Source organism: Musa acuminata, chromosome BXJ2-10 (assembly GCF_036884655.1).
Source record: "Musa acuminata AAA Group cultivar baxijiao chromosome BXJ2-10, Cavendish_Baxijiao_AAA, whole genome shotgun sequence".
NCBI lineage: Eukaryota > Viridiplantae > Streptophyta > Magnoliopsida > Zingiberales > Musaceae > Musa > Musa acuminata.
The window spans coordinates 37,693,624-37,716,061 of record NC_088347.1 but is presented as its reverse complement, the minus strand read 5'-3'; the positions used below and the strand labels follow the sequence as shown (position 1 = coordinate 37,716,061).

General features: G+C 38.0%; 2 protein-coding genes across 7 annotated transcripts; one reads left to right on the top strand and one right to left on the bottom strand.

Annotated features, from left to right (window-relative positions):
• Window positions 1–1,396: 1,396 nt before the first annotated feature.
• LOC103969694 (protein CHLOROPLAST IMPORT APPARATUS 2) lies at window positions 1,397–4,000 on the bottom strand. Its single transcript, XM_009383321.3, has 3 exons — window positions 2,249–4,000; window positions 1,861–1,930; window positions 1,397–1,739 (listed from the first exon to the last, which is right to left on the bottom strand). Exons 1-2 carry the CDS (start codon window positions 3,257–3,259, stop codon window positions 1,871–1,873), a joined length of 1,071 nt encoding a protein of 356 aa, XP_009381596.2. The 5' UTR covers window positions 3,260–4,000; the 3' UTR covers window positions 1,397–1,739; window positions 1,861–1,870.
• A 2,735-nt stretch (window positions 4,001–6,735) lies between these two features.
• On the top strand, window positions 6,736–22,369 carry LOC103969692 (uncharacterized). 6 transcript variants are annotated; one of them, XR_001975856.2, is made up of 11 exons: window positions 6,736–6,843; window positions 6,952–7,175; window positions 7,265–7,609; window positions 7,743–13,613; window positions 15,027–15,894; window positions 16,024–16,574; window positions 17,699–17,831; window positions 17,945–18,026; window positions 18,110–18,223; window positions 20,744–21,012; window positions 21,982–22,369. XR_001975856.2 is itself a non-coding variant. In XM_009383320.3 (10 exons), exons 2-9 carry the CDS (start codon window positions 7,128–7,130, stop codon window positions 18,207–18,209), a joined length of 7,998 nt encoding a protein of 2,665 aa, XP_009381595.2. In that variant the 5' UTR covers window positions 6,736–6,843; window positions 6,952–7,127; the 3' UTR covers window positions 18,210–18,223; window positions 21,982–22,369. The 6 variants fall into 6 exon arrangements, 3 of the variants coding, with proteins under 3 accessions (XP_009381595.2, XP_018674756.2, XP_018674757.2); XR_001975857.2 differs by having other exon boundaries at window positions 20,744–21,039; XR_001975858.2 differs by lacking the exon at window positions 20,744–21,012 and adding an exon at window positions 19,461–19,553.
• Window positions 22,370–22,438: the final 69 nt, after the last annotated feature.

Below are 22,438 nucleotides of genomic sequence, written 5' to 3'. Positions count from 1 at the left end.
ATCCACCATTTGAACCAATGATTCTAATAAAAATGATGAGTGTTTTCTAGCTTCCAAAAGAAACTTTGTTTGGTGCCTAATTCAAAAATTCTTCTACTTCTTGGTGTAATACAGGTTTAATTTGATTATTTGCTATAATTTCATTGTGATTGGATTAAAACATAGATACCTAATACACCAGTCTTCCACCAAAATGGAAACTTACTAGATAGATATCTATAGTAAACCATCCAAAAATGGACCCTCAGCTTTCAGCCTTGTGTGTATTTCTCTTTTTGGATTTGATTTTCTATGTTTTTTCAGGAAAAAGAAAATAATATTAGAGTGTTTTTATGGGAAAAAAAAATACAAAGCTGCTAAGTCACTATTTACAAGTTCTATTTGAAGTTCTATTTTAAGGCATGCCTCACCACATGGAGACGAGAAATGACTTGTGATTTCAACTGGTTCCCAGTGTTTCCATGATCTGCCACACACACACACTCTCTCTCTGTGAACATTTATTTAGTCACCTTAAATATATTTAAATGAGGATACCATTTGTTTTTGGATTCTGTTTTCAACCATTGTGTGTCATTGTCTCATTGCAGTAGTAAAATATCGTGACAGATTCTCCCCTTAAAATCAACAAGGAAGACACTGAAAACTGCAGGCTACCAACTTTGGACGGTGGAAGTCCGTCCCTCGTAAGATTCCTAGATTTTAGATGCTTAAAGGATGCTTTACACGTTCTTTGCCTTGTGTTGTATACATCTTGTCCGGAAGCTATTACAAGGAGTACAAAGAAGCCTTTAAATAAGAGTAGATCCAAAGAGAAGAAGGACCTCTTTTGGAGAATCACACAATTAACATAGAAATTACAAGAAAGATGTGACAAACAAGTGATTGATACAAGTAATAAGAAAATAACATTCTTTTTCTTTTCTATGCAGTAATTGTTTCTATAGTACAGATGCGTTGAATGATACATAACAGATAAAATTAATACACGATAACGATCTAATAAATGAACATCGGATATGATTTAACCCACTGCGTTCTTAGTAGATTATGATAAAGACTGTACAATATTATGAAGAAGAATTTGCCCAAGCAAAAACATAACAAAAATTGAAAATATATATATATATATATATATATTTCAGCTAAGACTGTACAATATTATTCTGTCACCACTTGTTTTCTAGATGGCATAACTTGAGACAGAAGATGAGGTGCTAAGCTGGAAGAGGAATCAGTTAGCAGCTTGTAGATTCTTATGCTATCTACACTATTCTCATCGACTAAAAGTCAGTCGATTTTAACAGAAGATGAACATGCTAGGCTGGATTTAAACTAAGATTGAACAACAGTTCCAACATCTAAGATTGCAGCTGACACATCTGCCATAGCCAGCTTGTATTTAATTAGAAGTTTCTGATATCTTGCAGATGATGCAATTACTAAAATAAAAGATTTGACATACCATCCCTTTGTGTTGGAGACAGTTATTCTGATGAGGAGAAAGTAAGAAACAAATCCACCCTCTGCACAAAATCTTATTCCGGTACACTCTCTTCCCCACATTCATTTTGGACTTCTCATTTAGTGACACCCTAGAAGCATGTCAAAGCTTCAAGATCAAACCAACACCTTTGCCAATTCGTCGGAAACTATGGTTGCTCCATGGAAAGGTTTCGCTGGTTCTCCTCCTCTAATTCTTGCTGGAGAAGAGATGAGGAACTCCTGACAAACTAGCCCTGCAACGGCACCAATTGGGGCAGAAAGCCAAACATCTATCAGAATTATATCATGAGATCCAATAAAATTCACCGAAACAACCACAGGTAGATAAGGAACCAGGAAGCGAGAAATCCTCACCGGTCGGCATTCACCTTGTGCCGTCGGCACCAGTGGTGTCTGGAAAAAGATTGATGTCCTCCAACCTGACCTGCAAAACCCACGCCTTTGTGTCAACGAGGACGCAATCATCAAATAACCAGGATAAAAATTAGCAATCACAAATCACATTAAGAAAGAACAAATTAACGCAATTCTATAGAGAAACGGTCAGGTGTTCTTGCTCCATTGCTCATTCACCCTTCTCTTCAGATAGGATATACCTCTGTACTAGTTCCAGAGTAACGAAAATGTAAATACTTGCAGTTAGAATGATCCTAAATTTTAGTTCATAGCCTCGAGCTACAAGTAGGAGATTTTGGTTATGCAGTCTCTGTAGATCTTATGAAGATGGAGATCGGATGCCTACAGGAGCAGCGGTTGATGAATCCGGTGACTCAGGATGGTCGGAGAATATGGAGCTGCGGTCTGACCATGCCTTGATGACCTCCTCGTGGTTCAGCTTGAGCCCCAAACCAGCCTTCGATTCTTCCTGTGACAAGATGGAAATTGTGCCTGCAGTGTTCTTTTTCTTCTTCATCATCTTCTTCTTCTTCTCCAATGCCGGTATTGTCGCGGCAGGCTTAAGATTTGCAAAAATGTCTTGTACCGGCACCGCCGGAAACCTCCACCAGTCACCTTCATCCTGGTCCCTCGACGCGCGTCGCAGGATGCTCCCGTTCCTGAGCCCAAGCTCCAGCTCGAGCTCGGAGCCGCCACACGTTGTGTGTCCTGTGAGGCTCCCAAGCAGGAAATTGACAGGGGAGTTACGGTCGCTCGATACCTCGTTGTTGCTGTCCTCTGTGGGGGTGTTCATGCTGAGGTTGCCCATGATGCTGTCGATGCCCTCTTCTACCTCCTCATCGAGAATGGACTCCGCATCGAAGTAGTCGTGCAAGGGATCAGGAGAATTAGGCTTCTGGGATACACTGCTCATTTGGCTCGTGCACTCCTCCACCGGATTCTTGTGCTTGAGCTCGAGGCGGATGGCGGCCGGCTTCTCCGACTGAGGCTTGTGGATTAGGACTGCCGCGTCTCCGAGGACCGGGAAAGGTGGAAGAAGCTCGGAGAATTCCGGGAAGGAGTCGAAAGGTCTCGTGTTCTTGGATAGCTTTTTGAGTTCCATGGCGGAGAAGACGCTGGGGTAGATGGTGGAGAGGAGCGCGGCTGCCTCGTTGTAGGCCTGGTTGGGCCGCTTCCGGGGAGTTCTCGCCTTCTTGATGGAGATCGCGAGCGGCAAATTGCTCGATTCGGAGAGGGTGGAAGAAGGTGACGAAGAGTGCAAGGAGCGGCCCGACGACGAAGACGACGGCTTCACGATGTCGAGGTCGAAGCCGTAGGTCCGGCCGCCGCCGCCGCCGCCGCTCAAGCACGCCGACATGGAAGGAGACGCAATTGTGAGTGGTATGATTGAAACCAATCACAATACTCCTTGCTAAAACCCTAACCCTCCATGGCAGCCTCCTATAAATTCCTACTCTCAGAACATGCAGACTAAGAGTGGCAATATTTCGACTTGTGCCAACAACACTAAATCCCACAGCGGAAGGCGAATCGGATGGGTTGACCCGAATCCAGAAGCAGGAAAAGAAAGGGAATCTAATGGGTCCAGATCGGATTCCGTGCAAAAGCCATGGCTAGATTTGCCACAGCAAGATCCAATCTTTTGGAAGAAGGAAGAAACAACAACCAGAGGAGAGGATTAACTAAGCTTGAGGTAGAACGAGGTGGAACAGTCCGAAATCCCTAGTTTCGATTCAAAACTTAAAACTTTGCTCCGTCGCTCGTCCCAAAATCCATTAAATGGAAGCAAAAGCCGATCAACAAGTGAAAAAAGCCTCATGTCTCCGAGCAACTCGACGTCCGAGACGACTACTCCTTCAGCGAACCGAACATCGGAAGCTAATGCTTACCAGAATAGCAGGAACCTGCTCGAAGGTGACGGATCCACCAGTGTAGCATTAAAATAAGAAAGAAGAAGGAGATTTGGACAGCGCAGAGACGTCGGCAATCACGACGCAGAAACAGCAGCTGCAGAACAGAGGACCGGTGACAAGTTTGTGCAAGAATCGAGAGGGGTGGACGGCGCGCAGAGGTGCTCCACAAAGAGGGCAAGAGGGGAAGCGACAACCCCCTGTACCATGAGTCGACCTGCGAGGGGGGTGGACGGCGCGCAGAGTTGCTCCACAAAGAGGGCAATAGGGGAAGCGACAACCCCCTCTTTCATGAGTCAACCTGCCCTGTTCTATTGGACCCCTGTAAGCCTCTCTCTCTCCCTCTCTCTGTCTCTCTGTTGCGGTCGTTGGTGAATTGAACGCCTGTGGAATTACCTCAACAGTGTGCCGTCTCTTATGCCCTGTGACAGAATGGTTTGACGTCACAGTCATTGCTCCAAAAATAATGTGCACTTGAAATGTTCGACAATTTGCCACAACAACACGTGTTTTTGGCTTTGCCTCGTTATGCACCGCAGTAATAAAAACTCTGATAGATAACAGAGCAACATCAGCTATTCTATGTTGATCTCATGCTAAATCTTATAATATCAGAATAAATTTAGTATTTAATTTGGTATGGATGAGACTAATATAATTTGACTCTTAAAGAGTTATGATTGAGAGAGAAACACCGTTAGATTATATTTGTGTAAAATATGATTCTAATATCAAATCCATTAACAAATTTGTATTAATCTCATAATCATATGTTAATCCAATATCATCTGTTGTATACGTTTCTGTTCACATCTTAAGTTGGGAAAAATACTTTTGTAAGTTCTGTGCTGTGCTTCATTAATTTCTCTTTATGACATTTCTACATTGGTTCATTCCAAATCTCATGTCTGCATTACATCACAGTGTAGTTTTATCCGCATCTCTCTATCCTTCCTGTTTAAATGTCTGGTTTGTATCTTATTTAGGATATTACACTACAACAAAATTGATTTTCTAATTAAAATTTAATATTTCTGTTCATAATATTAATTTTTTTTTGGGTAAGGATGGAGAGTAATTAATATTTTTCGATTGAACCTATAATTAATATATAATTTTTTTTTTCTATTTTCCATATGAGTTATTTGAGACTCGAGTCTAGAACTAATAGGATGAAATTTATGAAGTCTAGTTACTAAAATGGTTGGTTCCCTTATCCTCCTCATGTGAAGTCAAATCTATAACTTATTGCTCTTTAAATATTTGATTTGATCCATGACAAAATTGTAGCCAAACACCTGCACCCATTTCCGATTGGAAGGATGACTCCTATGATCCAAGATAGAAGAGAAGAGAGAAAGGTGACGATGGTTGCTTTAAGGTGGTGTGTGTCTCAGAGTGAAGCTTTTATCTTGGATATGCTTATAACAAGTTGCCAACCCAATTGATTCTTTGATAACAATGGATCGATGGCTTCAATCATAAATGTTTATGAAAAGTACCTTTGATCCTATTATTTTCCCATGTAATAATAAACATATTTATTGTGTTTTATACTGTCGATTTTGAACCAATCACAAAATATGGAAATCCTTATGCTTCCTCTTTTGTAGATTTTGAAGAAATAATTCAGTAATTATCAAAATATTTATCATACATCAAGATCTCACAAATTCATATGGTATTCATAGAACATCTTCATTTTTTTTTAAATTGCAGAGTTTTTTGTTATATCATTAAATATTTAAATAGATACAACATATTTCTTGATTACGTTAGAGTTAGCCCCAAAAAATTTATCAAAGGGTAATTTTGGCAACCCAATAAAGACAATAAAACGAAAAGATAAAAGCGACAATAACATCAGATTTATGTGGTTCGGTCAATTAACCTTGACCTACATCCACGGACGAAAGAGGAGCAAATCAATACTATAAAAGAGACTATTACAAATATCTTAGGAAGATGTTCATATGCCATAAAACATCAGAAAATACTAAACAAGAAAAAACTCAAAGTATAAACCCAAACTATTTAACTGATTGTGAACTTAAGTTTTTCTTATGGTGCCTCTTGTGGTGTTACTTGTGGTGCATCTTACTTTAAAGCTCAAACCCTTATTTATAGTTCCAATATGAGATAACAAGCCTGGTTTTCCCGATGTGAGACTATGAGACTCGCCAAACTAAGACAAATTTATCCTCCAAATTGCTTGTTAGAAATATTAGTTAAAGATTTTTAATAATTTTATATTGAGTTAAATATGTAATCATCAAAGGGATTACATATTTAACTCAATCAGAAAGAAGAAATTGTGAATTATTGGAAAGTTAAAGCAGAGATTAAAATATAAAGCTAATACAATAAAAAAATAATTATATATTTATTTTTGAAAAGGATAAATGGTGAAGGCAAGTTTTAATTTAAAAAAATCTTTACCAGTCAATTATACTATTAACTTAAATTTCACAATAAGGGAAATCTATAAATTGAAAATATTATATACATATATAAAAAGATGCAAATGCATATATAATAAGAAAATTCGGTGGAAATATCATCTCTCCAAATCTGTCGATTGAAAAATATTATACAGGTATCATTGCCCAAACAAAAAAATAAATTGATCATCCATTCACATCTTTTTTGCTTGTCCATGTTTCATGTTTCATAGCTAAACCATTTAAATATGTAATTCACAATTTATACGTACATATGAATACATAAATAAAATATAAAATAAAAAAAAGCAAGAAGCAAAGATACATACGTTGTACTCTCTTCGTTTCTTTATCACGTGACATGCACGTGGCACGCAGTTGGGATCTTTGAAAGAGAGAGAGAGAGCGTTTGCGCCGAACCGTTTTAGTACCGGATTGAAATAAAACGGGCGAAACCCGATACCGACTCGGAATCCTTTAAATCTCAATCTCCGAGCACGACTCCCGACCTCCCCAACTCAAACCGACGCCTCCCGTCTCCATCGAGCAGAAGATGAAGAAGAACACCATATGACGGAGACACGAAGAAGGTGCGTAAAAGTTCCTCCAAAAACCCATGATTTACGCACTCGCAAATCGCCTCCCGTTATCCACTTGCTGTCGACTTCGATCTCCAACTTTATCTGTTTGTTTGGAAGATCCTAGGGTTTCGATTCGCCCCCCTTAACTGGAGCGATCCGATAGCGCTAGGGCTTCGCGCTGGGCGGACTCGTCCGTCAGATCTCGCGGTATCGGTGGGGCGAATGCTGATGCACCCGGGGCTCTGTTGATCTCCACACCGCCGCTTGGATTGCAGTTGCTTCTGACGGATCCCATGGATAAAAGCAAGAGATCTGATCTCCTCGCCGCCGGTCGTAAAAAGGTTTCTTTTCCCTTTTCGCTTCGTCGTTGTTGATTGGTATTGTGTCGTTGGAGGTTTTGAGTTTGTGAGATTTTTTTTTGGAGTATCAGCTTCGACAATTTAGGCAGAAGAAGGATCAGAAGGGCGGAGGCAAAGATGGCCAATCCTCGAGCAATGGCATTAAGCTGGAGAAGGATGTTGATCCTGGTGAACGAACGAATAAGATCTCGGAGCCTGATCCTGGCACTTTGACTTCGGCTGTTGATTCTGATGTATCGGCGATGGACTTATTAGATCCGTCATCTGCTGTCCATCATGTGGATTTGCGTGGTGTGGATTCTGCACAAGTGGTTGACCAAGGATCTCAGGATGAAGGGGGAGATGCTGAACAAGCGCCGATTGAGCTTCCTGTTGTCGGTGAAGGCTCATCATCAGCTTTTGAGATAGTTCATGAGGTAGGGAACTTCAGTTTATGACTAAGTAATCATGTTTGTCTTTCAGTCTATAAAAGGGGTGAATTGGATGGAGGAGTTGTGGGGTTTGATGTATAATTCAATTCTCATCTGTTACTTGTTAGGTGCTATGCAGGAAGTGAGACCTCCTGGTTTGAAACAACATGATGATGAGAGCTCAGATGTTGGGATCTCGGTCATCGATGGTGAAACACATGAGGCTGGTGGAAATGTTCTTATGGTTGCTCTGGATACCGATAGGGAAAAACAAGGAGCCACCACGGCTGATCCCGGTTCAGGACTTGAAGCAGCTCAAGATGTGGTTGGATTGCCTTATCTACCAGGTGAAAGAAATAAGGTTCAAGGAGATCCTGTCTATTCGGCTGAGAACTCTGGGATAGTGGTCTTGGGGATTGAGAGTGGGAAAGAGGATCATGAGATGGAGAAAATTGAGCTCCAGACAGATGTTATCGCCTCTAAAAATCTTGAAGTGGAGAGGGCTCCTGAAGCATATGGTTTTCCTATTCTAGCTGAAGAATCTCAAGTGTTGGGTACCAATTTTTACCATGAACATGATGAAATGGCACCTCAAGTGTCATCAGACAGGATTATTTCACTTGAAGATAGTTCAGAAATGTCATTGCCATGCCAAGACACTTCCATTAAGAACACTTCAGCAGAGGGACTGACACCTAGACACCATGTTGTTCCCAACTGGAGCACTTCACCTGGAGAGAAATCAGAAGTTCCATACCTAGTTACTAATGATAAGGATATTTCAGCCAAACAAAATTTGGAGATGGCTTCCTCCAACACTGGTACTTCTGATGAGAGTATTCAAATAGAAGAATACTCTGAAAATCCTTCTTCAAGCCAGCTTACATCTGACAACACTGTTTCCCTTAGAGAAAATGTGGAGATTCCTTATTTACTGGAGACTGACTCTGCCCAAGAAAAGGAAGAAATTTCAGCTATGGTTGATGGAGAAAGCCTAAGAACTACTGTTGAAGAAAAAAACTTACATCAAACTGCCCTTGAAGAGGTGGTACAGGTTCAGTGCAGGTCAAGTGGGGAGCTTCCAGAAGAAATTTCTTCATCACCTCAGGAGATGGCCGAAGAGCTTAAGGAAGAGGACTATTATCCCATGTCAGGATCAACAGTCCCAGTTTCCTCATCAGTGGAATGCTATATGCTAAACAGAGTTGTTCATGATGGTGTTGCAGATGAATTGGAGAAGTTTACAAGGTATCTTTACTTAACAAGTGTTGCAAGGGATTTTCTTCAGTTTCAGCTCGATGAGCAAACTGAGTTGAATCATGAGATCTGCAAGCGTTCTTCTGTAGAACATTCCAAACTCCAGGGTTTTCTTCAAGAAACTTACAGAAACAACATTGTTGTCAATGAGGAGCTTGCACAGTGCAGGTATGAGCTCGGAGCTATGCATGCTGTAAAGGAGGAACTCGAGATCAGATTACTTTCTAAGAATGAAGAACTTGAAGTACTTAATAACAATTTTTTGGAGTTGCAGAGCAACCTCAAAGTGTCCCAACAAGAATTGGTTCAATTGTCTTCTGAGTTAGCTGCTTGTATGTGTTCTCTTGAAACAGCACAGAAAGAAAACGTGAACTTAATTACAAGCCTCACGTTGGAAACAGATTTAAGGAAGAAAATTGAAGAGGAAAAGGAGTTTCTAGCCAGTCAGAATGCAAACCTCGCTTCTGATTTGTTGGAACAAAAAGAGAGGCTATGTACTGCCCTTGATAAACAAAACCAACTTGAGTGCATTATAAAAGAAACAGGGTCATACTTTGAGCAACTCGCAGAGGATAACATGTATCTGTCAAGCAGTTTATCTCTCCACATAGCAAAGCTAAAAGAGGTGGAGGCTGAGCATTTCGGGTCAGCTCTTCTCTTTAAAGAAGCTGAGTTTCAAGAAAATGATTATCATGTTGAACGAGTAGCTCCTCATGATGTAGCTGAAGATTTGCAAAGTACAAAGGGGACTTCAGGAGTGTCATGTCATGGTCAAAGTCCTTTGCTTCACAAGGTTGATAATGAGCAATCTGATAGTTTTTCCATCTTGGGTGTTCTGAAGGGGCATGTACAGCATGCCAAAGATATACTGCAGAATCTTGAAAACTCAATTGAAGGGCTGCACTTGTATTCAGTGTTGTCGAGCAGGTCAGATGGGAGAGCTGGAGCATCTGGAGTATCAAAACTTATAAAGGCCTTTGAATCAAAAGAAAATACTGAAATTGCATCAGAGGAAGTGCATGTGTCCAGGGGAGGGCTGTCAGATGATTCATATGCACTAACTAAGGAACAAACATCCAGTCTTAGAGGTACAATTGAGCAGATAGAATTGGAGATTGGAAAAGCTGAAGTACATATGGGTAAGGAATGGAATAGAAGAACAATATCAAAATCCTTTCAGATGGATTCTCAATCTCTAAAGCAGAAAAGTGATAGTATTCAGGCAAAAATTGATGAGCTTGTAGGCAACATGTCCAAGAACTCATGCAGAATAGAAGACCTGCAAAATCAGTTTGACGAAATACAGCAAGATGTTCATGATCAGTCAATGAAAATTTATAGCCAAGTGGAGCTGTTGCAAAATGAAATGAATGAAAATTTTTTTATCTCAAATCAAGAAAGGGACTCAATTATGGATGCTATTCTTCGGGCCATTGAAAAATTAAATAAATATACTGCATCTCAGATCTCTGATAACTGTGATGTTGGCTCACATGTCATGGCTTCGGTTGATGCTGCCACTAAATCATTTGTCAACCTGCATGAGAAACTAGATGCCGCCAATTTGAAATACAACACTCTCCATGATTCATATAATGAACAAAACAAACTATTAAGTACTGTCCTAGAAAGGAATGAGTTCTCTGCCAGTCAAATGCATAAAATGTATGTGAGCCTTTGGGAACATCTGTACGAATCACATAAAAGCATTGGGACAATAGATGCGGGTATGAAAGCTGATGAAATTTTGCAACTTTTACCTGAACGCTATGAAATGCTTATTATGCATCTGAGGAAGTTGTTGGACGAGCGGCTTCTCTTCATATCTAAAAATAATGAGCTAGAGTCAGTGTTGTTGAACAAAAACGAAGAGATCCAAGATCTGAACAAGTATTCTGATGCTTTGGCAAAAAAGTTGGAGGACCTACAACATGCCAAAAATGGACTTGAGGCAATTTTGATGAAGAAAGATGAAGAGTTTGAGGAATCTAACAAAAAATGTCTTGATTTGGCTAGTAAGTTGGATTGTTGTGGATCAAAATTTGATCTTTGCGCTCCCAAGTTGGCTGAAAGTGCCAAAGTCACTCAGATGTCTGACAGTATGAACAATGACTCATTTAGTTCCTTAATGCAGCTAGAGGCATTAGTTGGATCTCATATTCAGGAACATGAAGGGACAATTGAACAACTTAAATTGTCAAAGAAATGTTTATTAGAAGTTAATATATTTCCTGAAATTTCATATGATAATTTGTCATTACCTTTGCCGATGTTGCTTAAGGTTGACTTTATACCTAAAGTGATGGAACTGCAGGCTCAGTTGGACTCATTGTGTGTGTCAGACATTAAACATGAAATTGACCTTCAATTTTTCAAGGAGTATATAGGTATGATGAAGGAAGCTCTTGAAGCATCTCGCTCAGAATTACATTTGAAAGCACGTGAGTTAGAGCAATCAGAGCAGAGGCTTTCTTATGTCAGAGAGAAGCTTAGTATTGCTGTTGCAAAAGGTAAAGGATTAATTGTCCAGAGAGATAGTCTCAAACATTCTCTAGCGGAAAAGTCAAGCGAGCTTGAAAAGTGTCTTCATGAATTGCAGTCCAAAGAAGCAATGCTTCAAGAAGCTGAGGCCAAGCTCAAGTCTTATTCAGAAGTGGACCGAATAGAAGCTCTAGAATCTGAGCTTTCTTATATTCGGAATTCTGCAACTGCTTTGCGAGATTCTTTTCTTCTTAAGGACTCTGTTCTTCAGAGGATTGAAGAAGTCTTGGAAGATTTGGATCTTCCTGAATATTTCCATTCTAAAGATGTAGTAGAGAAAATTGAATTGCTGTCCAAAATGGTTGCTGGAAATTCTTCTTTTACAATGAATGATTGGGATAAAAAAAGTTCTATTGGGGGATCACATTCTGATGCAGGTTTTGTGGTCATGGATTCTTGGAGGGATGATTCTCAGGCAATTTCAAATCCGGAATTTGATGAGTTGAAAAGCAAATATGAGCAGCTTGAAAGAAAGTTTTATGGTTTGGCTGAGCACAATGATATGCTAGAACAGTCCTTAGTTGAGAGAAATAGCCTTGTCCAGAAATGGGAAGAGATGCTGGATAAAATTGATGTGCCCCCACAATTGAGTATATTGGACCCAGAAGATAAGATTGAGTGGTTAGGAAAAACACTTTCTGAGACCCAGGATGAAAGAGATGCATTGCAAATGAAAATCAAGAACCTTGAGGCTTCTTCTGATATGCTTGTTGTGGACTTAGAAGAGTCATACAAGAAGTTATCTGAAGTCAGTGCAGAGGTTGTAGCTATTGAATCTGAAAAAGATTTTCTTTCTGAGAGTTTGAGTAAACTAAATTTCGAATATCTTGGACTTTCCGAGAAAGTTGTACAACATGATATTGACAGTGATAATTTTCAACGAGAAATAGATTTCCTGCAGAAAAAGTTGGCTGAGAAGATTCAAGGGTGTGATATGGAGAAAGAGATTTGGGGACTGATCAATCTGGTTCGTAATGCATTTTATGAATCTGATATGTCTGTAGCTCTCTCTGATGGTAATGCAATCAAGTGCTTGGAAGAATTAGTGAGTAAGCTTGTAGATGAATATACAAACCTCACATCAGAGAAAGTTTTGCCCAAAGATGCTGAGGAGCTTGCTTCTAATAGAAGCACTTTGGCCATTGGTGACAGTGTAACAGGAGATGTTCTACATGATAAAGAGCAGGAATTAATCAATATGAGAGTAGAACTTGATAAGGCTAGCTCTCATGTGGATTTGGTGAAAAATGAAAGGGATGAAGCCATTGATAGGTACCATTCTTTGATGTTGGAAATAGAGGCAATAAGTAGACAACAGAAATTATTGCAGGAAGAGATGACTGCTGAGATGGAAAAGAACAAGTCCTTATTATTGCAGTTAGATATGATGCACAAAGAAAAGAATGCTTTGCAGGAGCAGCTTACTCAGGAGGAGGAGAAGTCTGCTTCCACTAGAGAGAAGCTAAACATTGCTGTTAGAAAAGGGAAGGGACTAGTACAGCAGAGAGATGGCCTGAAACAAGAAATCGAGGAGATGAATACTATGATAGCACATTTAAAATCTGAGAATAATCAGCGAGTAGAAGCATTTGAATCTGAGAAAAAAATATTAGTGAATCAATTGGCAGAGGCTGAACAGAACTTGAAAATTAGTAACCAGACACTCAGTAGATTGTTAAGGGCTTTAGATGGTATAGATGTTGGCACTGAAATTAATAACACTGATCCTCTTCAGAAGTTGGAAGAAATAAGGAAAATAAATATCGAGTTGCATTCATCCTTAATTTCCGCAGAACAAGAAGCAAAGAAATCTAAACGAGCAGCTGAACTGCTTCTGGCTGAGTTGAATGAAGTTCAAGAGAGGGCTGATATCCTTCAGGAGGAACTTGGGAGGGCAGAAGCTGCACTTTTTGAGGCCTCTAGACAGAAAGATGATGCTGAATCTGCAAGAGCTGTTGCGCTCCGTCATCTTGAGGAAAATGATTTGCTGCATTCTGAGGAAAGGAAGCAGCAAATTGACAATCTGGTTGAGTTAAATTCTGGCATTGGTCAGATAAAGAAAGTCTGCTTTGAATTTTCTGATCTTCTTATTAATACTTTTACAAGGCATGCTGACCTCTTAAGCTATATTGGGACCTTTGTGGAATCTATTGAGAAACAATTAAACTGCGAAATCGTGACTGATCTTCCATCTGATTGTCTGTTTCATGAGGTGACCTACATGTTAAATATGATCTAAATGCTACTTCTTTATTTGTTGTTTTTGGTTGTATCTATCTTGCTAAATTAATTGTCATATATCTTGCTAAAGTAATTGTTTGTCATCTTTCTTGCTAAAGTAATTGTGGGTCATCTATCTTGCTAAAGTAATTGTGTGTCATCTTATTTGCATAATTGTATGCCATCAAAGATATCCAGTAAGACAATTGATGGAAATTGAATTTTCCTCGCATACCTGAATAGGAGGTGGTTTGCTTTCCTTTTATTGTCATCAAAGTGCAATTAGAATGTTGACTAAGCTGCTATAGTTTCTCATAGATAGTTTCATTGTACTTGTAGTAGATGATGGGCTACTTGGTTATCTTTCTACTGTTGTATACATGGTTCGTCTTACCGGTTCTTACTGGTTTACTGATCAGCTGTTGGTATGGTACGTACCGAGCGGTATGCCTCAGTATGGCGAACCATGGTTGTATACTATGGATTTGTTATTTCATAGTTGTTTGCTTCACTACAGCTTGATAATCTGTGATTTCCATGTTATGTTGATAAATCTGTATTCAATCAATAATGACTTTGTCGGAATAAAGAACATAGTAACTGATACTGACAATAATTTACAATTTTTTATTCATGAATCTTCTTGTTTGGAGGATCATACACTTAGAATTTGGTACACACGTATCTGGCATACTGATATATTGTTTTAACAGCATGCATAATGCCAGTCACATATAGTTAAGTACCAAGGACTTGGTATAGATATTGTTGGACACTTCCAGTGCAATTAGGTATAGAGATGTCTGTGATTTGTTCACTTTGTGATTGACAGTTAAATTTGAGTGGGTGTCTTTCATTGTGCTAGCACAATATTTTTGTTCTTTTTTCTTTCTCATAAAAAACGATTTAACAAAACACTTGTGGCATAAAGGTTTCTGTAATTTGATTATTTAAATTTGACATTGAAGCATCTAATAATGGTTCTTAGGTGTTTTTTTCTGTAATCTTGGTAAATCTCTGAGCGGGTGTCTGTTTTTTTATTTTTCTCCGCCAGATCTTTCTGTTATATGATCTGCATAACATTGATGATGACAAATATTATTATATTACAACAATAAGAACAATAATCTTTATAGAGACCCACAAGAAAGACTTAGACCTACATGTTTCCTTTTGTGCTTCTCTGTGCGCTTAAATGTGGAGCTTATTGTTACCATTAGAAGCATTTCCCTCATTATTATTAGGGCACCATGATAATTTTGACTTACAAAATTTCACTTATTTATTTTCATTTCTCAGGTCCACACTTATGTTACATTTGTCTCCTTTAGGGTCGTAAATAGCTGTCTCTTCAGTTAGTCATCTTTTTGCAGCTCATGTTTAATCAGTTGAATGTCTATTTCAGGAAAATTTAAATTCCCATCATCCTGTTTCAGAACTTCAGTTGTATGAGCTGTCTGAGGAACAGTCGGTAGCTGAAAATATTGGTTTTTCCATTCAATATGTTCTTGAATGTGTAAGTGAGTGTAATGACTTGAAGAGAAAAATTCACAAACACTTCTTTTCATTTGACCAACAAGCAAGTCATCTGTTGAAAATCATGGAGGCTGTTGAAAGGAAGTTCTCTTCACAAAAGGAGGAATCTGATTCTTTAAAAAGGGCCATTTCTGAACTTGAGTTGTCAATTAGGGGCAAAGAGAATGAAATTTGTGTGATAAATAGAAATTTATCCTTACTCTACCAAGCATGTAGCGATTTGATCACTGATATTGAGAATGGAAATTCCCAAATAGCTGATAATAATCTAGCCCTTGTAGGGCAATCTGTGACAAGATCTAGGCAATCACCAAGTGAAATTGGCAGACAAGATATAGGAAATCACCAAATTCTCACAGATGACTGTATCAGATCATTGGTTGACAAGTTATTCTTGATTGTTAAGGGCACTAGAAATGATGAAACAACAGAACTGAAAGCTATGATCTCAGAATTACAAAGAGAACTTGGGGAAAGGGATGTTCATACAAGTAGAATTGCTGAAGAGCTTGTATCTCAGATAAGGAATGCTGAAGCAGTTGCAAAGAGATCCATGACAGAACTTGATTCTGCAAAAACTACAATTTGTAGTTTAGAGAAGCAGGTTGAATCAATGGAGAATGATAACAGATTATTAGAGTCAAGAGTAGCTGAGCTAAAAGATTTGGAGGCTTCAATAAATGGACTACATGAAAGGATTCATTCCTTAAATGATTCTTTAACTGTGAAAGATCAAGGTGAGTTTGAAATGCAGTTCATATGCTGTTACTGCATTTTTTCTTCAATTTTGGTGGTATGATTGTGTTAGGTGGTTTAAACTATGATAAATGAAATTCTTTCAGCTAAACTTTTTTTGTTTATCTCAGAAATTGAAGCACTCATGGAAGCACTTGATGAAGAAGAGGCACAAGTGGAAGACCTGGAAAAAAGGAACAAGGAGCTCAAAAACATGGTAGAAGAAAAGAGTCTTACCTTGGAGAATCTTGAAGCTTCTCATGAGAAGACTCTAGCAAAGCTCTCGACAACTGTCACCAAGTTTGATGAGTTGTATAATTTGTCAGAAAGCCTTGTTGCTGAGGTGGAAAACCTTCAGTCACAATTGCAAAGTCAAGAATCAGAGGTTTCATTCTTGCGTCAGGAGGTAACTAGGTGCACCAATGAACTTCTGGCATCACAAGAGATTAACAAAAAGCATTCATCTGAAGTTCATGAGTTGCTAAAGTGGTTTGATATGATGATTTCTCGTTTCGGATCGTCCAATCTTCACATGAATGGTGAAGACAGCCAGATTAGGTTGTACACTGATATATTGGACAAGTCAATAGCATCTTTTATGGCTGAATTAGATGATTTGCGCATGAAAGTTAGTCAACAAACCTGTAGGACCTTGCCAGGGCCTTCAGAAGTTGAACAGATGGTAAACCTCTATATTCTGCATCTCGTTTCTAAATTATAATTATGTTTCTGTAAAATTCACCAGCCATTTCTGTTGGTTATACTACAAAAGATTCCATTGCATGTTAATTTGCCTCCTGTGAGCATGGTAAATTCACACTTCTACGCTTTACTTAACATCTGTCATATTTTTCATGCCATCTTGAAAGATTGGTGTCTTCCTAATATCTTCACTATATAACATTGCAGAGTAGTATTTTCTTTTATAGACAGTCTTGGATAATTTATATCTTAAGAGATCATGCAGCTATAATGAGAAAAAGTAAACCCATGATAGATTACCAGAAAACACAGTAGAAGTCTCCAAAAGACTGGTGAATCCCTTGCAAAGTACTCCACCAAGGGGTTTACTTTATGTACAAGGCGTCTACACTATTTTAAATTACCATTTTGACTTGACCTACCTAAAACAATAACCTGAATGCTGGTTCTGGGAAAAAAGATTCAAACATCAGGAGAAGTTTTGGATTTATTTCACAAATATTTCTCATAATGAAAATGTTTTTCTTGTATAAACAATCTACAGCCTCTTATCAACTTTTGAGAATTACCTAGATCATAGTCGTCCCATTGAAAAAAGTTTTGCTTGTTAAACTTGTCACTTCTGTGAATAAAATAGACTGCTTATGCATGCATTTTCCAGTTTTCCTCCTATGCTGTTATGATTAAATTTTCACGTACTCTTTGAATCTCACTTTTGCATTCTTTTGTCTGAATTATTTATTTTGTGTATATAAGTTAAATAGTCTTTTGCTTTAAGTATCATATCTATAATAGCATTCTGCCTGTTGTCTTTATAATCATATCTAGCTTTACAAACAACTAAACCTTTAGTTACTTGGACGAGGTTATAGAACTCTAGAGCCCCTATGAAGCTTCATTTGGTTCAAAAGACTGATGTCAGTATAAAAAAGCTGCTAAAGGACCTTAAGTCTTTGCTAAGAAGTTACAGGTTCATAACCAACTGAACCATGTAGTTATTTGATAGTTAACATGATTTCAGCTTTGATATGCACCTGCCTCTTGTATTCTTGCGATGTCCAATAGAAATTTTCAGGCTATTTCATGCGTTCTTTCTTGATACAGAAAAATGAATCAGCATCAGCGGGTATTGTTACACATATGCGCAGCGGACGCAAATTTAATAACGACCAAATCGCTATCGCCATAGACACAGAAAAAGATGACCATGTTATAGACGATGAGGATGATGATAAAGGTGAACTTTTTTTTTTTTTTTTCTGTTTACATGTTCTCAGATCCAGTTGCTTATTTTTTTTATTATTAATGTATTTTAGCTCTTAAATGGTTCCATTATTTTGTTTGTTAAAGCTCATGGCTTCAAATCACTGACGATGTCACGCATCATCCCGAGAGTTTCAAGGCCTATAACTGACAAGATTGATGGGATGTGGTAAGGCATAACTTTTACAACATTTATTGCTAAATCTCACCTTCGTTCTGTCCCCTAAATAAATATTCTTATCGAATTACCAGGGTATCAGGGGAGCGGCTGCTAATGAGACAGCCTACATTACGCCTTGGGGTATTAATGTATTGGGTTGCATTGCACGCATTACTTGCTAGTCTCATTTGATGTAAATCTCACATGTAAGTGATGAATCTCTTCTCTTCCACCCTTCTTTTGTTTAATCATAGGATCACGACAATGTCTGTTACATATACCCTTGATGAATGTGCATGTTATATTAGAACATTGTCAGTGTAATGAGTTATTTAGCTTTAAAGTGTCTTTGTGATTTTGAGAAGTCAATAATCCACTTTAATCTTAAACAGGGCAATATAACATTATAACCCTTATACTTTTATTCCATATTTCTGTGCAGCCAATTGATTAAAAATTGCTGTAAGTTCATTTGTGTTAAAAATGTAAGAAATTTAACATTCTTATATATAAGAATCATTACAGAACATATTTTTAGATTTTTAGGGGTTGCCATTTTACAAGTCAGGCCAGCTTCATTATGGCGCATCTGTTCATCCCATATGAACTGGGGCCCATGCCTAAATCATCATCACTGGGTTGGTCCAATTGGATTCAGCGGAATCCAGCTCAACAAGGTTGCTTAGGATGCATGCAATTTGATTCTTTTTTGTTGTTACAAAACTATATAGTTCTAAGATATTATGTATATGTAATTACCATTTACATATATATATATATATATATATATATATTGCATTTATAAGCATGAATTATTGTAAATATCATATACATGTAAATTATTATCAAACAGGATTACCTATAATACTTACTAGTATAGATTATATCCTATATCATACGCAATATATGCTCATACAATTTTAAGTCTTGATTGGCTTGAATGGCATTTCTAAACCAAATTAAATTGAATGCTGTAATTTGACTATTATCCTAACTTTGACTAATTTATTTGCAAACCTGCTGTTTCCAATCCTATAAAGGACAATATCAACACAGACTAACCTGGAGAAAAGAGATGTCTCTTTTCTCATGGGAGAATGAGAAGGAAATTTTCCAGCATTGAAAGATCAACAAGAAAAATTAAGTTGATTTCTTGATTATAAGTTAAAATCAATGAGAAAACATATAGAATTCATCAAACTCGGTAAAAGTTGGCTAATTTTGGCCAAGCTTAGCTGATTTCACAATCTCAAAAGTGAGAAAGAGAAGTGGGAAGGTGTAGGAGAGGAAGGATCAGAGAGAATTTGAGATAGTGAAGATATAAAAAATAATATATGGTTATGAAACAAAGGATGGACATTACTTATGTTTTCCTTTTGTTGTACTCATTACATTTGTCAACTATTACTATTGATGCAATATCTACCATCCATTGACATATAGGATAGGGAGGAAAGGGTGCAAGAAGAGAAAAGGAAAGATAACAAAACAGTCCACCTCTTAAGGAACTAAAGATGCTACCAGAGAGAATGAAGAGTATGATTCATAGTTGATTCCAGATCTTTTCTTTTTTAATTATTAGGCATTACCCTAAGCTTCACATGCATGGTGGTTAGATCTTATTTGTTGTCACATTTGGGCTTATTGTTGTCTTATTTGTTGGATCTTATGGATGATATTTAATCATTAACTATAATTTTGTTTGCTTTTTATGGGATCTTTTGCCTTTTTATATTTGGATTTCATTTGTTTTATTTGAAAAGATATCTTAGAATACACAAATAACAGTCTTTTACAACATATTTTTACTTCCTCATGTTTTATTTTTATTTTTTTTTCATTTTTAATGATATTTTAAAGTTCTGTTTTTTTAATTATTCTCCATCACTCTGGTCTTGTTGATCTGATTTGATCAATGTTTTCATCCTAATCGAATTATCCCTAGACAATCTTGATGTCTAACTATGCTCAAAATGACTTAGCGTAGACAAATGAAGGAAATAGAACACTCGTAAGTTTATTGCTCATCTCTTGTAGTAACCATATAATCACAAAGATAACCATAAATATGTGGATGTTTGGGAAAGTTAATTCATGGAATATTTTTGTGGTAGTGATAAGTTAGGGAGTGAGAATTGTGTTATATGTTTATGCAATATGTTGTGGTAGATAGTCATTAGATAATTTTGTCTATTATATCTGTCACGTGATTGTCCATGTCATAAGATAATAGTGGGTTGAAATGTGCCTGTGGTTAGTAACATGGATTTTAGCAATTTTGAGCAATGGTTTTGGTTGATCTGTCTGTAGATCATGACCTAGTAGCTGATCAATCGTGATAACTATTTTTTTTATCGTGATAACTAAAATCAACATATGCAGATTGACACATACCTATATGGTCAAGATATATTAATCTTAATGTGGCCTAGAATCAATTTTTCTATGCAACATGCGGGACATGCATGATACCACAATATCATCTTCATTCATGTACCAATTTGATTGTAGCCTAGAATCATTTTTACATAAAATGTGCCAATGTGGGACATGCATCATACCACAATTACAGCTTCATGACATTGCTTTAGCATCTTGATGTAGCCTTAGTTTGATATTGATTGTTATGACTCATCCTGACAACCTACTAGCCAACCTAATAACTTGTACGGTATGACGATGTTATTGGGGCATCAACAACCTGACTGTTGATACCTGAGAACCAGGTGGTGGCCCCGTCAAGGCAAAACGCAATGGTTTGGAAGAACTGTGTTACCAACTTGGATCCAAGTTCCTTGAGGCACAGGTTGGGAGAGATTCAGAAGAACACAGATCCAGACGAACACAGAACCTGATTGTTGATACTTGAGAACTAGGTGGCAGCCCCGTTAGTACAAACACAATGGTTGGAAGAACTGGGTGCGAGCAACTTGAATCCAAATTCCTTGAGGCACAAGTTGGGAGAGATTCAGAAGAACACAGATCCGAGATCCAGGTGAACTTTCCCTTAATGCAAGATAAGGTAACTTGATCAACTTTGAGGAATTGCCCTATCTAATAAGCAATTTAAGAGAGGAAGTTACGTTGTAGGAACTCCAAGGGAAGTCCCTAGGAATTGAAGCCAGGTGGGAACGGAATCGATTTTCTCAAGAAGAGGAAAGCAGGGTTTCCAGGGATAAGGGTTAGGGGTTGGCCTCTAAGGAACCATGGACCACCTAAGAGAATGTGATTCACCTCCTCCGCATAGTGAAACTTGAAGCAGAAAAAGCCTCCAGCCGTATCACATCCAGCAGGCAAATGCCAAATCTTCGGACGAAGTGATTTGAGGAGATCAAGAGGGGGAATCTTACCTAGGAACTTATCATATTGACTAGTTTGTCATGCTTCGTTGGCAGAGCAAACCTCCTTAATGTCCTGTTCCACTTTGAGGTTTGATTTGCGCTGGATGCAGAAGAGCTGGCCCTAGAGGACAGTATCGACCTGTCCATCTTCTACTCCCTTCACTTTCTTAAAGAGATTTTTCCTACGTCGTAGGGGCAGGCTGAGCAAGGTTATTGGGGCACCATTAATCCTTGTTTAATTTGTACGCCAATCCACCTTAGGTTTATGCTGGCAAAATTGATTGGATACACTGGCTACGTAAGATGACACTAGTGAGTTCTTGTTTGATAGGAGGTTCTTAGAAGGAAAACATGCATAATATTGATTTTATTTGTTTACCTAGTGGCATAATCTAGTTTGGTGGGCTTGAATTCTCCTGAACTAGGACCATAAATTTAACATGACATAGGATGTAGCTTCTCGGGAGAAATACATAGTAGAAAGTTTTGATTGTCAAATGCATAATGATGGAGTTCTGGTATGCATAATATATGCAAAATTTCCTTGATTTCTATTTCCTTATTATAACCTGACATGTACTCTCATATTGTGATCTATGGTGATATCTTATCTTGATGCACAGATACCTTGGATTATACTTGCATGGCAAATCATTTGTCCTCCGATGCACCGACATTACCTGTGCGATGTGATTCTTTTATTACACATCAGACACGTGGGTCACCATACTGATCATTTTAGCCATGCAGTCAGCTGTGGTCTCTTCTCCAGCTTTTGCTTAGGCTGAATACAATAAGCGTGGAATGTCCCCAACTCAAGAAGTGCTACTGCAAACCTCAGCATTCTTTGTACATCACCGGCATTCTTTTTTGTTTATTTCTTTCTGTTAACTATAAATATAATCATGCAGCGCAAGTATATGGATTTCAATATCGGTGAACAAGTATACTAATTTTGTGAAGAAGGAAAAATCTTGTGATTGGTATTGAAATATAAATATGTTACTGTCATTCTTTATTGTTTATTTCTTTCTGTTAACTATAAATATAATCATGCAGCGCAAGTATATGGATTTCAAT

What these genes read in the sequence shown, in the direction of transcription:
- LOC103969694 (XM_009383321.3), bottom strand. Translation starts at nt 3,259, where the DNA reads ATGTCGGCGTGCTTGAGCGGCGGCGGCGGCGGCGGCCGGACCTACGGC. An exon ending in ATTCATCAACCGCTGCTCCT is followed by an intron (nt 1,931 to 2,248) that starts GTAGGCATCCGA and finishes TGGGTTTTGCAG; the next exon opens with GTCAGGTTGGAGGACATCAA.
- LOC103969692 (XM_009383320.3), top strand. Translation starts at nt 7,128, where the DNA reads ATGGATAAAAGCAAGAGATCTGATCTCCTCGCCGCCGGTCGTAAAAAG. An exon ending in CTTTTGAGATAGTTCATGAG is followed by an intron (nt 7,610 to 7,742) that starts GTAGGGAACTTC and finishes GGTGCTATGCAG; the next exon opens with GAAGTGAGACCTCCTGGTTT. An exon ending in TTTAACTGTGAAAGATCAAG is followed by an intron (nt 15,895 to 16,023) that starts GTGAGTTTGAAA and finishes TGTTTATCTCAG; the next exon opens with AAATTGAAGCACTCATGGAA.